This window comes from Podarcis muralis, chromosome 16 (genome assembly GCF_964188315.1).
Source record: "Podarcis muralis chromosome 16, rPodMur119.hap1.1, whole genome shotgun sequence".
Classification (NCBI taxonomy): domain Eukaryota; kingdom Metazoa; phylum Chordata; class Lepidosauria; order Squamata; family Lacertidae; genus Podarcis; species Podarcis muralis.
Window position 1 is genome coordinate 16,405,517 of NC_135670.1, and position 12,074 is coordinate 16,417,590.

Consider the following 12,074-nt stretch of genomic DNA (forward strand, 5'->3'; position numbering starts at 1 on the left):
GGCAGAGCAAATTGAACAGAGGGAATCGTCCGGTTGGGAAGGGTCCAAAAGCAGAGCCCTCGTGGCCCTCAGCAGCTGTCCCCTCCCCTCTGGTCAATTTGTGCAGCCCTGAACAAAAGCTTGAACCAAGTCTACAGGTGCCGTGTTGCGATACTGCATTCTGCTAGACCTCATGGAGGAGTTGCTCGCACGGTTCTCCTTCCACCAAGGGTTTGGTCTTCAGTCACATCCATTATTTTTAAGGGGACTTCTCAAGATTAGGCATTACACTGGATACAATCCTAAATAAATAGTAACAGGTGGTATTCAACAAAGTTTGAGTAATGTACTGAAATGATCCATTGATTTTAATGGGTCTACTCTGTAAAATTAAGCAGAATAGCACCCCAAGAAACAAAATAAATGGTGGATTAAAGCATTGCTTTTCCTTTGCATTACAGAACTGTTAAAAGCTGCATCAAGTGGATTAGCAGTGCCACCTGGTGATCAGGCCAGTTTATGACAGGCTGACTTCTCCCACGAGCCAGAACTTCACAACTTCCCCTTCCTTTTACAAAGAGTTTTCCAGCCTGCTTTAATCTGCAAAGTCACAGGTCAATTCTCCCAGCAGACAAGGATTGATGCTAACTTGTAAGGGCTTTTTAAAGCTTCTATTTTTCTTTCTTTTGTAAAATCAAGCAAGATACTAGTCCTTATAGTGCCAGAGAGCCATCTGACAGCAGGTAGCAGTTGGCAACAGCCCCCAGGGAAAGGAGTGGATCTTTGGGCTTTTACTCTTATCACAAACCACCACTTCCACCCATGTGCAGCACCTTTGTCATCTCCACAGCAGAGTTGGAAGAGAAGGGGAAATGAATCTACTTGGGCTGACGTAGCAGCACATCCCAAACTTCTGATGGCCACAGCACCCTCTGCTACACCTGGCGATGTCTGAAGGATGAGAAAAACCTGACATGCTTGATGTTTTAATGCAGGCACCCCCAAACTCGGCCCTACAGATGCTTTGGGACTACAACTCCCATCATCCCTAGCTAACAGGACCAGTGGTCAGGGATGATGGGAATTGTAGTCCCAAAAACATCTGGAGGGACGAGTTTGAGGATGCCTGTTTTAATACAAACCACTGGTTCCAAGTCCCATGAAAAACTCTTGGCAGGACTGGTCAGGGGATAAGGAACAGAGAAAGCTTTGATACTATCAAAATGGATAGTATCAGACCTGGGGGTAGGGGGAGGTACTTAAGTGGGTGCTAAGAAACAAGGGTGGTGGTGGTGGGGTGCTGGATCAACTTTACAGTTAGAACTACATAAATAGTTCTACATGGATTTTGAATCAATGTGCAATTGATGGGTTATGGCCTTGATCTTCCTTCATGGGTTGTGCAAACCGCTATTGTGAATGTTTTTTCTAGGATGGGGGCACTAGGGTTGAGTTTATGGAACCAAAGAAGCCATGGCCTGGGGCGGAAATGGGAACCACTGCTGCAGAACAGGACACTGGACTACATGGGCCTTTGGTGTGATGCAGCAGTCAGGTGCTTTCTCATGCTTTTATAGAGACTTCCTTAAAAGAAAAAGCAGCATCCAGCTGCAGTGAGGGCCCAGAGGAATGAGCACCAGTGAAAGCAAAGGGAGTGATTCCCCCCCCCCCCCAAAGGAACTGGTTTGCAGGGGTGTTCCCTTGAGATCACTCGTTCAAGAAAAAGAACCCAGGCTACACAACATATGTCAACCTTAATTTATTGGATCAAATGATCAACCCTGTTTATTTGATACACTAGTAGGAGGGAAAGGTAGAAGTGTAGTTGAGGACTGGGAGAAATTGTAAATTTTTAATCCTGGGGTAGCCAATATGGTGCCCTTCTGATACTGCTGGAGGATCCCCCCCCCCCGGCCAAACTCTGCTCAGACCCAACCAGTGTGGCTAATGGTGAAGGATGGAGGCTGCAAGCTCCGCAACATCCTGGAGGGTATTTGCACTGTATTAGCAGAGGAACAGGGTATATCACCTGCTCCAGGTTAGGAACACCTGTTTCACAACCAGGAATGGGGTTATAAGCAGGGCAATGGGTGGTGCTGATGGTGGAGATTAAGAAGCGGTACTGGAAGGGGAAAGGAGACCTGGGCTGGAGATGGCGAAAGATGACAAAAAAACAACAACAACGGATCAATACGGACCCCTGGGGATTCCCCACAATGGCCTAAGCTCAGACCGAGCTGGCAATGCATTCTTTCAGACAGCAAAGAGGCATGTGTGTGTATGTCATGTTCCTGACCACTTTCCCCCATAAAAATAATTCCCTCCACTCAGAAATCAAGGGGAAAGAACCTTGCCTAGCCCCCCCCCCCCGACACGCTAACTTCTCTTTTATGTGGAGATGTTTAGTTCACCCCCACCGCCCAACACAGGGGAGCACCCACCCCACGGCAGTCTGATGGGATGCCACCCAGCCACAGGTTGTGCATCTCAATGTGAACAAAAGGTCCAAAGCTTTGTAGCTGTTAACAGATGGGTGGCAGGCAGAAATTCATTCTGTGCAGCTTCTCCCAGAAAGGAGAGGCCACAGTGAAGAGGGAGGGGGAAGCAGCCCAGGTGGAATTTCTGTTTGTTGTGCAACTACTAAAGGCACAGAGCTCCTGTGAAGGGAAATGAGGTGGCAGCACAGGGTGTGAGGAGTAAGATGGCTATGTGCGTACTCTGAGAAGATTCCTATGTTTTAAGAGTGGCCGAGGAGATACCTAGCAGAGAAGTCTTCTGGGTAAGGCTTCCCCTATCCCCCAAAGTTCTTTGACAGAAGTCTTCTCAGGGTCAGAATTTGCCAGTTCTCGCTGTAGAACAATGACGGCGAGAAACCTGACTTTATATAAAGTATCAGATCATAACCAGATCTGGAGCACATGTTATGCCCTGTGAGCTGCCTGGCAGAAAACCAGCATCCCTACTCAGAACTTAACCCTCCCCCAGGCAAACAGGAGCCACCCACCATTTAAAAATAGTAATACCAAAGAAAACTCTGTGGCTGACTACATTTAGCTTCAGGAGGTCACTTGATTTCAAAAGTTGTTTATGAGACGGGGGGATGGGGGAGAGGCTTGCAAAATCAGGAAAAGGAATTAACAGCGCCAAATATCAAGGCATAGCTTAGAACAGCCCTTCCTAATTCTCATGCCGTGTGGATACTCCAACTTCCATCATGCTCAGTGTGGCCATGCTGGCTGCAGGCTGATGGGAGCTGGGGTCTAGGACATCTGGAGGAGGACCAGGCTGAGGAAACGCAGACATTAAAGCTCTGCTTGTTAATGGAGTGGTGAAGCCTAAAAAAATAGGAGCCACAGCTCAATAGGAATACCAGAAGCCCATTTACTGGGCATGTGCTTACTCTTCAGTCCAAACATGGCCCCAGCTCCACAGCCGTTTTCCTTGGCCTCCCCGCAAAGAGGCAGAGAGGATGCAGAATGCCACAGGGCCTCGTTTCCCCAGACCTTCGTTCCTTCCTTGCCAAGGGGCACCGAGGTACCATGCCATGAGGCAGCTGGTCACTAGGTTTATGCACAAGGACAGACCTTCACTTTTCACCTCCTGCTCAAGAGTGGAAGAGGCTGGGTGTGGCGGGGCATAGAATAGCTCCGATCCCTTCCCCAGTGGCTCCAATGTCAGAGCACTGAAGGATGCATTCCCACAGTTCACTGGGGGCTTAACCGTTGCAGAGCAGCCCAGGATGAATTAAAAAGAGCAGGTGAGTGGGTGGGATTTGTGGGGAGAGGTATTGTGGAGTGGGAAGGGCAGAGGAGGGGCAAGCCAGGGGAAGGATAGATCTTGAGGACCATCTGCATAGGAGGGTTGTAGTACGGTGGCCCAGAGGAGTGAGGAAAGTTGGTCTCGAAGTTGCTGTCCCCCACTTAAAACTGAGTGCAAATTAGATGTCCCCCAAAGCGCCAACAGGCCCAAGTCCCCATGTACCAAGGAGCCCATGCTACGCAAAGGGCCACCGGCTGCCTAAAGCTGTCAAAGTCGCAAACACCTTGTACTGGTCCCTGGAAGTGGAACACGTAGAAAGAGGAAGCCCTGTGACATGTGGCCTGCTCCACAGACGCCAGCTAGCCGCCCCGCCCCCCTGCTCCCGCCCTTCAAGGCTTCAGCTTCAGCCACGGGAAGACAATGGTAAGGATGGAGATGACGGAAGACGTCAAGCCGCAGAGCCCCACGAACCCTGGGTTGGTCTTGTACAGGCCCAGCTTGTCCATGGGGATAAAAATGTCGCAGGCGTTTTTCGCCAGGTCCAGAAGCAGAGGGGGGTTGTCCCTCAGCACGTGACACAGGAGGCGGACCTGCAGCTTCAGCCTCAAGATCAGCTGCTGGAGCCGGTGGTCTTCCCCCACTCTGGGGCTGTCTCCACCACCGCCTCGCTGGCACTTCCCATTCGCCTCATGCTCCATCAGCAGCCGGATCTCATAGGCGTCCCTGCTCAGGTTCATGATCAGTGCAAAGAGGTAATACCTGGAAAAAAGGCAAAGGGGTGGGGAGGAAGAAAAGTCCTTAACTTCTGTCTGTTAGGATATAGTTCCTTTCCACCTTAAAAGGAACAGGCATGACTGTTATGTGTCAGATGCCTGTTTACTTCCAGGACAGGCTTGCTGGGAACTTCCGTTTGTATATTGCTTTTGCTGTACTGCTGTGTGCTTGGACACGAAGGGAAGCAGACATGTTTTTTCCTTTGTTCCTGAACTATGCTGAATAAATGCCTGTAAATAATGCTTACACATGTCTCTGTCCGCCACTTCCATTGTGAGAAGTTACTCACTCTGCTGATTAGAGCGTGCCGAGTCTCTAAAGGTATCTGAGGCTTGTGTCGCTGATTGATGCTGTTCCGGGAACCAGAGTTCGCCCGGCTGCCGGCTGGAGCCAGCTGGGGGCCTGCCAAATGCCCCCGTCTCCTCGGCAGTATCCCAACACTATCAACAGATATCAGTTGTGACAGCTGACTTACACAGAGTCTTTATTTGCAGTCAGCAGACCGCTGCAACGTTTTATGCCCATCAATAGTGTAAATAAAAGCACACATTCATACAATTAAAAAAACCTCACCTGAAAGACCGCTGGCTCCATTTCTCCTGGTCCATGTGGGGGGCGAGACCTGATTTCCCTGCCCAAAGGATATTGTCACAGGCGAAATACATGGCTCTGTTTAGATGGCTGACAGTGATGCAGAAGCGAAGGACCATGTCTGACAGGTGGATGGCCCGTTTGGCCGCCTCCAGGGCATCTGAAGAATTCCCCAGCCGGAACACTGGAAAGGAATCCCAAGTTAAAGTGCTTGTCCCACATTGGTCTCACTTCTGCAGCTCTTTAAAGGAGAAGCTCCAAACTGCAATCAGATTTGGTGTCAACTGGCTGTCTGAATGCGTCCTTACAACATGTGTTTGCCTTAGGAGTGGCAGGAGATGGGGCCAGATAGACCAAGGGGATCTTCAAGAGGCCAGATTCTAGGACAGCTTTGCTAACTAGGATAACACAGCAGCTATGAGACAGGGGAGCTAGGAATCATTAGGTCCCTGGTTTGCATTTTACTGCTGATATGACCTCATTAGACTGGGTAGGCCATTCTCAGCACCAATAAACCCTTGCCATGTGGGGGGAGGATCCTTACAGCAACCTCGCAAGGTAGGCCCAATATAGGTTTACCTTATAGGACGGCTGTAAGGATCACAAGGTTGCAAAATGCTGTACAAGTTACAATCCAACAAATAGGTTTTCCTATCCTACATGGCTACACGTAACCAATTGTGGCAAAAACCAAAATCACCATCTTCAATTAGTTACCTGGGGGAAGGTTCCTACTTGACAGAGTGGACCAGGCAACTGGCTACTTACAAGCCTAGACTAACAGAGCTCAGGGACAAACTTTCTGGGAAGCCTTGAGAAACCTGCTTTATCAGTCTAGGTTCCCTATCTGTAAAATGGGAACAACCTTAAACAGTAATGTGTGCTGAAAAGCAGTTTCTAAGGGAGCTGCTACATGGGGAGAAACTTGGTGCCTCTGAGGCTTACTGGAGGCAGTCTGGCTGAACTATGTGGCCGACTAGAGGCTGGGTGGGTGGCTCTTCAATATGATCTAGGAGGGCTGCTCTCCTGTATAGTGGTACCTCGGTTTTCGAGCGTCTTGGAAGTTGGATGTTTTGACTTTCGAACGCTGAAAACCCGGAAGTGTTTTGGTTTTTGAACACTTTTCGGAATCCGAACATGCCACGTGGCTTCCATATTGAGTTTTCCAGACGTAAATGCTTCCAGAAATGCATGCTTCGGTTTTTGAACATTTCGGAAGTCAAACAGTCTTCCGGAATGGATTACATTCGAAAACCAAGGTTCCACTGTACTTATGAAGCATTTTACAAATTTGAAAAAAGGGCGGAATGATGCAAAAACAATTTAGCATGAATAAATGAAGCCTGCCCTTTTTTAATACCCTAGGTCAGTGGTGGCCAAACTTGGCCCTCCAGCTGTTTTTGGACTACAACTCCCATCACCCCTAGCTAACAAGACCAGTGGCCAGGGATGGTCTATCAAGACCAGTGGCCAACTGTAGTTCCCAAACAGCTGGAGGGCCAAGTTTGGCCACCACTGCCCTAGGTCCACCAGATCCTGGAGCGGAACTGGGTGTGCTGAGAGCAGCTGACTGATTGTTGGAGGGACACAGTTGTGGGAAGCCTGAGGAGGCGATGAGACCTTAGTGCCTGCGTGTGAGCCCTAGAGTGAGGAACTGGGGCTAAGTCAGGAAGTCCTTCTTCACATAGAACATAGCTAAACTATGGAACTCACTCCCACAGGTGGCTACCAACTCAGATGGCTTTAAAATAAGATCCAACAAAATCACGGAGAAGGCTGCCAGCTGCGATGGCTATGCTGCTCCTCTGCAGTTGGCAGCAGCAGAGCTTCTGAATACCTGCTGTTGGAAGCCACAGGAGGGGAGAAGACTCTTGTGTTCAGGTCCTGCTTGCAGGTTTCCCACAGGCAGCTGGTTGGCTGCTGTGAGAACAGGATGCTGGACTAGATGGGCCACTGACCTGATCCAGCAGGATCTTCTTAGGCTCAGAAGTCAGCAGGTTCAGGAGTACCCTCTTTTCTGTGAGGTTTTGGGGCGGCCTGTGGGTTTGCTTGGGTCCTGGATGAGAGTCATGAAGCTTGAGTGGTGCTGCGTGTGGGGAGGTGTGTTAAAGGAGGGGCTAACATCAGTACAGTCATACCTTGGGTTGAATGCGCTTCGGGTTGAGTGCGTTCCGAGTTGCACTCCGCGGCAACCCGGAAGTAATGGAGCTCGTTACTTCTGGGTTTTGCCGCTTGCGCATGCGCTCACAATGATGTCACGCGCATGAGCAGAAGCGGCAAAAAGCGCGTACACATGTGCAGACGTGCCATCGCTAGTTACGTTTGCTTCTGGATGCGAACGAGGCTCCGGAACGGATCCCGTTCATATCCACAGGTACCACTGTATTCAGTTATAGTAAGGTAAAGGTAAAGGGACCCCTGACCATTAGGTCCAGTCGCGGACGACTCTGGGGTTGCGGCGTTCATCTTGCTTTATTGGCCGAAGGAGCCAGCGTACAGCTTCCGGGTCATGTGGCCAGCATGACTAAGCCGCTTCTGGTGAACCAGAGCAGCACATGGAAACGCCGTTTACCTTCTCGCCGGAACAGTACCTATTTATCTACTTGCACTTTTGTGCTTTCAAACTGCTAGGTTGGATGGAGCAGGGACCGAGCAACGGGAGCTCACCCTGTCGCAGGGATTCGAACTGCCGACCTTCTGATCGGCAAGTCCTAGGCTCTGCGGTTTAACCCACAGCGCCACCTGCGTCCCACTCAGTTACAGTACTAATATCCAAATGTATATTTGCATTGCATTTGTGTCAATGCTTTTACTGCATGTTTGTAAAATGTGTTTTTTAAAAAAATCTGCCCTGCACTACATAGATGTATACTAAGTGCTACAGAAATTTCCTCAAATAAATAAAAGTGAATCCCTCCCCAACCCTCTCAGGTCCCAGCCAACCCCTCTTGCACTCACACTTGCGCCCCAAGCTCATGTGAGCCTCCAGCTGCTTGATCCTAGCAATGAAATCAGGGCTGGCTCCATACTTCTGCAGTGAGTAGCCGAGCAGAGTGCAGGCATACTGGGCAGCCCTAGGAGGAAAGAAACAAACGGTGGAAAGGGGTTAGCCTGGTAGAGAAGATACTTGAAGCCCCAATGAAATAGCCCTATTGCAATAGCTGGCAGCACGAGGCAAAAAGCTAAAGCGAAAAGGAGGGGAGGTATATACTTGTACTGCGTAAGTGGGTCCATGAGAGCCTCCTGGAATAATTAGATAGATATATATATAGAAGGGTTTTCAAATTAGGATATGTCACATAAATATCAACATTCTCCAACTTGATGCCTTCCAGATGTTCTGAACTACAGCTGCTCCCATTAGCCTCAGCCAGCGCAGTCTATGGTCAGGGATGAAGGAAGTTGTAACCCAAAATATCTGGAGGGCAGTGGATGGCAATACAAGGCTTGCTTAAGACCCCCAATCACACACTGCCAGGCCACACAGAGAGTGCAACCGACATATTCTCAAGCTCCGGCAAGCCTCCAGGAGGGAACGGAGAAAGGCAACCACACCGAGTGCTTGTTATGTCCTTGAAGTTTGAACTTTGGAGGCACTCTTGGCCAACCTAAGGGTATGCAGTAAGATGTGAGAGGAGTGAAGGAGTTATTGCATCACCATAAATTCCTGCTGCTACTGTATCATGAACAGAAGCAAAAACGCTCTGTGGACAGACCCTTTCTCTACAAGTAGAATCATTTTGCAAAGGGCATCTTAACAAATTAACTGTACAATCCTGAACTTTAAGAAAAGCCTCCTTTGCTCAGGAGTCTTCCCAGCTGGGAAAAAGCAAATGCACCCTGAGAAACATTAAGGTGCATGACTTACAAATGGATTGTGGAGGCGAGAAAGTTTGGGAACCACTAACCAAACAGTTGCTACTGGCCAGTGCAAGAAAATTGAACAATCTGAGATTTTTAGTGCAGCTGTGATGGGGAGAGGGGAGTGTGTTGGCCCAAAGCAAAAAGCAGCAGGAAAGAGAAGTATGTTTGTGGTTTTTTTTAATTTAAAGTTTATTTCCGTGAAAAAGAGGGTGTGGTTTCCCTGAGTTTGTAAACTTTTTAATCAAATAAAAAAATAGCTCTGCTAATGCCAATGAGATAAAGTTCATCATCTTTAGTCCCATAATGCAGAGGACAGGGTGTGGCTGAGAGTGTGTGGATTAAACCACCCCTGCAATGAAACCCATTTTGATGGGGGTGGTTAAGAGTAGCGCATTACACAACGCTGCAGTCCAGCATAGTTATCCTGGTTTGGGGCAGGGAGGGGTATGGAAATGCAGGGGGAAGCAACTGCAAAGCAGATTGCACTGCTGGTACAATTAATTATGGGCTGGGGGAGATGAAAAAACTGAGGGTGTCAGTGGTGGGTGGGAAGGGATTATTTGGCCACCACTGAGAAACAAGGGAGGAGAAAAACTTGCAGTACAAGTCTTTCAGAGACAGACGTGCCAAGTCACATCACTGTTCAGTCAACAGATCTACCAAAAAGGCTACACGTGTTCTCTGATATCAATTATCTTTGTCTGGAGCATTTACTTTGCCCCCGCTCCTGAAAAATCCCCCCTTATTTATTTATTTTTTTAAAAAGCAATAAAAATCAATTTAAAAGGTATATAGTCAGAAAGTAGCCAGATGACAAATCAGGACCTACTGTCACACAATTTGGGAAGGATGTTTGACCTACAGCTGTTATAACAAGGAAAACAAGAGAATGAACCACGTGTCCCAAACAGTGCTACTGAAATGAAGAAAATGCACAGGAAGGTGTGTGCGTGCAAAGGGAAACTGAAGCATATCAGTGTGTGGAAGGACTACTTGGAAGCAGCAATCTGGATTCTTCTAGCCCAGAGATGGCAAGAAGGCACAATTCTGGCCAAGGAAGAACAGCAGCTAAAATTGATGAGCTATGCTGAAATGGCAAAACTTACAGGAAGAATTAGAAACTAGGAAGAGGCAGATTTGAATAAATAATGGGGAAAGTTTATAACTTGTTTGAAAAATTATTGTAAACAATTACATTCATTGGTAGGCTTGACAAAAAACTTGTAGTAAAAATTTGAACTATGGATTGGCAAAGGATTTGTAAAATAGTGTTATGGAAGAGATGCAGAGAGAAAATCATTATATGAGGATGCACAGAGGAGGAGGAGAGGGAAGTGAAAGGGGATTTTATGCTTTTATTGTGTTTATTTTTCTTTTGCTTATTGTATGTAAAATTGAAAATGCAATTGCATTTTCTTTTCATTTTTTAAAAAGGAAGTCTAATAATAATCAATAAGAAGGCAGCATTCTGTAGTGGTTCGAGTATCGGATTAGGACCAGGGTTCAAATCCTCACTCTGGGTGATCTTGGGCCAGTCACTGCCTCTCAGCCAAACCTACTTTCCAGGCTTGCTGTGGGGATTAATTGAAGATTAACTGAGGAGGAGGAGGAGAATCATGTTGCACCAACTTAAACTCCTTTGAGAAAAAAAGGTAGGATATAAATGTGACAAAGACATAAAAACAAAAAAGTATTTTCTCTCTCTCTCTTTTACACCTGGTACCACAGGTTGGTGGCTCTACCAAGAAGTCTCAAACTCACCCCCCAAAAAATATGGCTTTTGACATTTGAGAGGTTATATAGTTTAAAGGCACACCTTATTGTTTTAAGATTGTGAGTTGTCTTAAATTGTTTTTAATATTGAGTTTTAGTTTGCTTACTCATATGTCTTATCCTATTGGCTACTGCATTCACATCCTTTTTCTCCAAGGAGTTCTCAAGGGGGCACATAAAGTTCTCCTCCCGCTCCATGTTACCCTCACAGCAACCTTGTGAGGCAGTTAGGGTGAGAAAGAGAGAAAAAGGAGGAGAGAGAGAGAGACTGGCCAAAAGTCGTGGCCGAGGGGTGTGTTTTGTGTATGTTGAACTCTGATCTTTCCTGGGTCCTCGTCCGACACTTCTAACCACTACCCGACACCCTGGCCCACCTTGGGATGAAAGGAGGGTGGTTAAAGTACAAATAATGATAAATGATAAACCAAAAGAAACAACAAAATAGCAATGACTAAAGAAATGTAAAATATTTAAGAATACAGTAACAACAATAACCTAGTGACAACACACTATTATGTGGATCATAATAACGAGCCACGATCATTACACGAATCCCCCGCTCCCCTTCCCCAAGAGATGGTACCGGGAGCGGGTTGGCTCTTGGTACCCTTCACGGTCCCCTGCCTCTCCCTCCCCGCCCTCCGCCGCACCTGAAGACCCGCTCCTTGGCTTGGCTCTGGGCGCTGAATCGCACCCAGGAATCCATCGCAGCAGCAGCAGCAGCCTCTCCTCGGCTAAGGCAGCACCGGCGGGCCTCCTCCTTCCCTCGCCTCCTCCAGGCTCGCAGGCAGCCCTCGGTAGCTCTTTCCTCGGCCTCGCAGGGCCGCACCGCCCTCCGCCTCCCGCAGGGCCGACACCGCCCCCGCCCGTCCCCTCGGCCGCGGGCAAATGAAATCGCGGTCACTTCCGGGGGCAGTACGGCAGCGCCCTAGGGACAAATTTAAGCACGGTTAATGGTCAAAGGCTTTGTAGTCGTTGCGGGAGTTTTGTTTTTTTCTTTTAACTGGCTCGCTCTGAATCGCTGCTCCTCCGCCCGCCCCCTCTTAAAGGCGATTGGGGGAAATCCCGACGCTTGCCATGGTTCGCACGGTTCTCATTGGCTGATCCTAAGAGGCTGGGTCGGCCTTCTCTTTACCCACCCAAGCTGGGCAGCCATTCGCCGGCCTCCCGGCTCCTCCCCCCCCTGAGGTGTTCACGACGGCGATTGGAGGAAACCCCTCCCAATACCCCCGCCTCCTAGCTTGGGGACCTTGCATTTCCATTGGCTGAGTCCTCAGCTCAGGCACCTCCCCCGCTCCGGCCGAGCTGTCATTCGTCAGCCCCTCCTGCTCCAT

General features: G+C 48.5%; 2 protein-coding genes across 2 annotated transcripts in view; both read right to left on the reverse strand.

Moving 5' to 3' along the window:
- The window catches only part of F11R (F11 receptor), a 313,105-nt gene that overhangs the window by 83,182 nt on the left and 217,849 nt on the right, over nt 1–12,074 (reverse strand). The gene's annotated exons all lie outside the window — the stretch shown is intronic.
- On the reverse strand, nt 1,724–11,714 carry PEX11B (peroxisomal biogenesis factor 11 beta). Its single transcript, XM_028711259.2, has 4 exons — nt 11,391–11,714; nt 8,062–8,177; nt 5,086–5,287; nt 1,724–4,497 (listed from the first exon to the last, which is right to left on the reverse strand). Exons 1-4 carry the CDS (start codon nt 11,444–11,446, stop codon nt 4,128–4,130), a joined length of 744 nt encoding a protein of 247 aa, XP_028567092.1. The 5' UTR covers nt 11,447–11,714; the 3' UTR covers nt 1,724–4,127.